Source organism: Rhodamnia argentea, chromosome 5, assembly GCF_020921035.1.
Source record: "Rhodamnia argentea isolate NSW1041297 chromosome 5, ASM2092103v1, whole genome shotgun sequence".
In the NCBI taxonomy this organism is placed as follows: domain Eukaryota; kingdom Viridiplantae; phylum Streptophyta; class Magnoliopsida; order Myrtales; family Myrtaceae; genus Rhodamnia; species Rhodamnia argentea.
The window spans coordinates 19,961,314-19,966,455 of record NC_063154.1 but is presented as its reverse complement, the minus strand read 5'-3'; the positions used below and the strand labels follow the sequence as shown (position 1 = coordinate 19,966,455).

Below are 5,142 nucleotides of genomic sequence, written 5' to 3'. Positions count from 1 at the left end.
TACTTAATTTGATGAGATAAATAGGACTTGGAAAGATTTGCATCCAGGATCTCCTGCTCTGATACCATGTAAGATTTATGAGACTATTGTAAATATTCTAAAAGCTTAAATTATCAAATTAAGCCGTGATTTAATGTTTAAATATTCTATCAGTGTTGTAGGCTGGTTTTTTATTTTTTAAGAGGCCTGCTAAAAAAAATCAATGAAAAATTGACTCTTAACAGTGAAAACACTTTAGCTCTCCCTCTCACACCAACCCAATCTATTGAAGTTGAAAAAAAGGTCCATTTGGCCGTTTTCCACTACCACCTTTCATTAGAAACCTCAAAACATAAGAATTCCACGAAGCGACTCCTATAAAAAGCCCACCAGACATCTCCTCAAATGCACCAACATCTTAAGCATTGTACTTGTCCAGTCCCTTAATCATCCTTCAGATTGGAAAAAGAACCAACAAAATGGCGACGACATTCGGAGGAGCAACCGTGCTTGTCGTGATTGCCTCAGTGATGATGGGAGCTTCAGTGGCCTATCCAGGGTGGAACGACAACAGCGGCTACGCTTGGCCTCCGAGGCAGGACAATCATCCCACCGAGGTCCCTCCGAAGAAGGTCATCGTCGGCGGGTCCGAGAATTGGCATTTCGGGTTTGATTACGCCGCCTGGGCTTACAAGAGCGGCCCGTTTTACGTCAACGACACCCTCGGTAAGTCGGTCCTATGGTTCATTCATTCACATCCGGCACTTTCAAAAATGAATGCTCCTTCGTTAAGCATGTTTAACAAGTGTGTCCGGATGGATATATTACGACATCAATTCCGGTACTTGCAGTGTTCAAGTACGACCCGCCGAGCAACAACAACACGCATCCGCACAGCGTCTACATGTTCCGGAGCTTCTGGAGCTACATGAGGTGCGACCTCAAGAGGGCGACCATGGTGGCCAATGTGTCGGACGGCGCGGGAGACGGCTTCGAGTTCACCTTGAGCCAGAAGTGGCAGTTTTACTTCTTCGCGTGCGGCGAGAGCGGCGGCCTCCACTGCTCCACCGGGAAGATGCGGTTCTCCGTCGTGTCGCTTCCTCGCCCCTGGAAGTGGCACGGCTGATTGGCCCCCAATAAGCTACGGAAGAGGCAGTGCCAATGCTTATTATGTTTCCAAAAGTTTGTTTTTTTTTTTAAATATACCTTTTCAACTAAGTTCATGGTATGAGTTATCCGTCTCCGTTGAAGTTGTATTGGGTTGTTCTTGTTCTAGCAAACAATAAGTTCTTTTGGGTTTGCAATAACTTTGTGACTCTTCTAATACGAAATAAAGAAATATGTTTCCCTTTCATGGTGAAATTACTCTTTATTTCAGTTTCCACATGTACAATTTCCAATTTTTTTGGCCATATTTGTTGCATGTGTATACTTCCCGACCTCAATTCTCGTACTTCATCTTACATGTGGATTCGCTTGATCGACTACAAAGCACAACGCACTCAGGCAAAATCCGCTCTAAGGGTGTGAAGGAGTATGCCACAAACTTAAACACACATGTATATGTATGTATGTATGTATGTATGTATGTGGTTGTGTATTGCTTTTCAGTAATAGGCCACGCATGTATAAATGTAATAATATGAAGAATATACATATATTGATACCCCAATTTTGAAACGGATCTTGTTAACAAATGCCTTAAAACACTTATTAGTCGTACATATTTTTCATTTCCATGTATTGATTGTGCATAACACGAGAAGAATGGTGTTTTGAAGATGATGATTTTTCGACGTTTTGATATAGACACTTACTTGCAAACACCTTTTGGAATAATCCAACATTACAGATTCCAAAACACATGAAAAGTTCGATTGGCTTTCGCCATCGAGATGGAAGAGCAGCTTCGTATACTAATCAAATACCCCCAGAAAGCTTGCGTTTTACGTGGTAAACACTAGACTGAGTTCCAAGAGTTTCCCCGTAACCACTCAATCATCGATTGATTTTTTTGAGCAAATTAGCCATCTAATTCTAGCTAAATGGCAAGGGACGATTTGTTGAGAAATTATAAAAAAAAAAAAAAGTTTTAAAACTTACTGTAATTGTGCAAATTCAATCATAGATTTTAATTGTGTCAATTGAGTCCTAAACTCTTTACATTTTGCAAATTGAATTCATCCGACCAATTTTAACTGGAAATTGATATGTGGATGTCGGCCATCTTACTTAGCATTACCGGCACTAACATGAATTTTTCTTTATTTTTAAAATTTTTATTATTTTTATCTTTTCTTTTTCTTTTTCTTTTCTTTTGTTATTGTTATTGATGAGATCCGGCAAGAGCATGCTAGTGCTCATCGACTACTGGCGATGGTGGCGACCCCCGTCGACCACTAAGTAAAGGCTTGCGACACTTGCTCAGATCCGAGCAAGGGCCACAATCCCTTGCCAACCACTAGGCAAGGGTGCGAGTCCTACCCCGCCGCGACCCTCACTCAATGGTCGGCGGAAGTCTTCGGGCCTTAACCGGTGATCAACAGCCTCCCGCCATCCCTTAACAATTAAAAAAGAAAAAAATAATAAAAAAAATTCATGTTCGTGTCAATAGTGCCTTGTAAGACAGTCGGTAGACACCGACGTTCATGTCATCAATTTCCAATCAGAATTAAGCGGATGGACTCAATTGACAAGATATTACAAAATAAGAATTAATTAATATAATTTAAAATTTAAAATTTAATTGGCATAATTACAAGCGGTTTGGAGCTAATCGGAGCAAGTGTTCGGAAGCAAAACGGGTCGGGTCGGGAGAAACGAAAACCTTCTAACTCGGCGACTTGCCGTATGAGGAAGCGTCACTGTTTCTCTCTCTCTCTCTCTCTCTTCCCGGAGCTGAACAGACGAAGAAGAAGAAGAAAGAAGGAAGAGTAAGAGGGGAATGAGCGTGTACGGAGGAGATAGCTGGGCAAGAGAAGCGCAGCACCGGAAGAGACGAGTCGGCGATTTGGCGGTGGAAGGTCTCGACGCCTCCTCCTACAAGAAGCTCTCCTCCGGCAAGTTCGCTTGCCTCGTCTGCCCTCGCACCCCCGTCCTCGATTCTGCTCTCGTGCTCGCCGTCCGTCTCGTATCCCTTCTCACGCAAACTTCTATTTGCCGATTGGTTGTTTGTGGGTCTGTTTTGTCTTGATTGGTTGTCTGTTTGATGAGTATCTGGAGGATTGTAGTGATGTTGCTAGATGTTAGAGAATGAGACAAGTTGTGGGTCTGACGATCCATTTGGTCCCTCTGGCACTGGCATAATTGTAAGAAGCCTACGGAAATTTCCCAGTAAACCTAGTTGTTGTGACGTAAATTGTATGGTTAATGTGTTTTTTGTCAGGTCCCCATAATTTCGGGGTGGTCATCGGCTCGCTAACAACCATCAAGTTGCAATTTTGAATTTGATGAAGCGTGATTTTCTGGCTTCCTCTCAGGCCAACTATCTTGCCGATCTACTTCATTGGACTACCATGCCCTGAAAAGTCACCTTTTGAACATGTTGGTGTTGTGGTTTGATTTGGTTCGAGGACTGTGCGATGGCTATGGCGGGTACTGACTAAAATGCTTGTTCTGCTTGTGATGTTAGATGCAAGGTTTTGCATTGCCAACTGTGTCATGCTAGTTGCGCCTGAGACAATGTAAATGTTCTGTGTCTCACCTGTGAATGTTCAGTTGCTTGGTTTCGCGGTGATTCAACAAGTTTATGATTCATTATAGAAAAGACATTAGATTGAGAAAATTTGTTTTTTAATGAATTGAAATGCGTTTGAGTGCAAGTTGCAAGATGTTTGAAAGAAGTAGATGTTATTTGGGGTACGTGATCATTCATATGGTCACTACATGTATGGATCATTATAGTTTTTCTGCTGCACAGATTGTCTTGTGAATGTAGATTATTTGGGTATTTATTAGTTTTGCATGTTGATGTACTATATTGTGCAGATGCATTGCAAGGGGTCATGCCACCGTGTTGCATTGTTGAGGTTGGAGGAGAGAGAACTGAAAAAGAAGGATGAGATCAACAAGAGAATAGCCTTTTCTGATTGTACTGTTAACACCAGCACTAGTACTTCCAATTTAAACAGAATAAAAAGCAAACCCTTGATTGAGCAAGTGAGAAAGGCCGCTTCAGAAGTACTTGCTAAGGGAAACACTAGAGAAGACGTCCATAACGACGGCTGTAGTGGAAAGATATGTGGGATTCTCCGTGGTAAAGAAACCTCACATGTAAGCGAAAGCTTCTCTTTCGCTGCAAAAGAAGCAGCTGAAGAGGTGGTTGTGCAGCCACAACTTAGTATCAGAGAGCGTCGTGAAAGAGAGCTCAATTTTACTTCTGCAGGTTGGAAGCGCGACTGTAATGGCAGATGGTTCAAGGATGAAAATGTGAGTTCTTTCTGCAATTTGAAATGCATTACATTATTTTGTAAGGCATCACTCAGTTGTAATTTCGAATATTTGTGATAACAACGACTGAAATCTGGCCCTATACCATGCTGTAAATGCTAGCTGTGCAGATGCAATATCTGTACTTTATCTTATGCGTTGATTGTGGCAACTTTATGGCATTTGCAGGTTGAATTCGATTCAGATGAAGAAGATCCGAATATTTGTCTTGGATAGCACACACATCACACCAATAATTTCAAGCAATTGATGGCAGAGATCTATCAAGACTAATGAGAGGTGTTCATGTGAAGTTTGTTGTCTTGACCTGCCAAGCTGATGTCTCATAATACCAATCAAATATTACTGTGAATTCCCATCCATGGGTCTTAAATACTTCAAAAAAATGTTTATCTTGGTGGTGGATAAGTGCCTGTGATTGACTTCCTTGAGATTTGATTCATCTGTCAAGTTGTGGATCTAATTGATCTTCTTTGACTGCTAACCTGAGAGTATTGAGCGTACTCCACAGAGCACGATGAATAATTAGGATGTTGGTGAGAAAGTAGAGTTTTCTGTGCTTGCTTAATGTAAAAGTTACTAGTGTGTCACTCCTTTCTGACTTGAAGCTTTTCCTAAGTAGATAGACCTTGGCAAACAGGCGGAGTTCAATTGGGAGAAGGTTTTGATATAGTGAATCACAATGTCTCTGCTTATTTTTTCATGTCGCATCTT

The 5,142-nt window shown here is 41.5% G+C and overlaps 2 protein-coding genes across 2 annotated transcripts; both read left to right on the top strand.

Annotated features, from left to right (window-relative positions):
* Positions 1-426: 426 nt before the first annotated feature.
* On the top strand, positions 427-1,306 carry LOC115737236. Its single transcript, XM_030669272.1, has 2 exons — positions 427-705; positions 831-1,306. The coding sequence occupies exons 1-2, from the start codon at positions 459-461 to the stop codon at positions 1,103-1,105; spliced, it is 522 nt and encodes a 173-aa protein (XP_030525132.1). The 5' UTR covers positions 427-458; the 3' UTR covers positions 1,106-1,306.
* A 1,485-nt stretch (positions 1,307-2,791) lies between these two features.
* Positions 2,792-4,912, top strand: LOC115737250 (sodium channel modifier 1-like). Its single transcript, XM_030669291.2, has 3 exons — positions 2,792-3,100; positions 3,967-4,407; positions 4,597-4,912. Exons 1-3 carry the CDS (start codon positions 2,924-2,926, stop codon positions 4,642-4,644), a joined length of 666 nt encoding a protein of 221 aa, XP_030525151.1. The 5' UTR covers positions 2,792-2,923; the 3' UTR covers positions 4,645-4,912.
* The last annotated feature ends 230 nt before the right edge of the window (positions 4,913-5,142 follow it).

Coding starts and splice junctions, on each gene's coding strand:
- LOC115737236 (XM_030669272.1), top strand. CDS start 459: ATGGCGACGACATTCGGAGGAGCAACCGTGCTTGTCGTGATTGCCTCA. Junction 706..830: donor TTACGTCAACGACACCCTCG/GTAAGTCGGTCC, acceptor CGGTACTTGCAG/TGTTCAAGTACGACCCGCCG.
- LOC115737250 (XM_030669291.2), top strand. CDS start 2,924: ATGAGCGTGTACGGAGGAGATAGCTGGGCAAGAGAAGCGCAGCACCGG. Junction 3,101..3,966: donor ATTCTGCTCTCGTGCTCGCC/GTCCGTCTCGTA, acceptor TATATTGTGCAG/ATGCATTGCAAGGGGTCATG. Junction 4,408..4,596: donor GATGGTTCAAGGATGAAAAT/GTGAGTTCTTTC, acceptor TGGCATTTGCAG/GTTGAATTCGATTCAGATGA.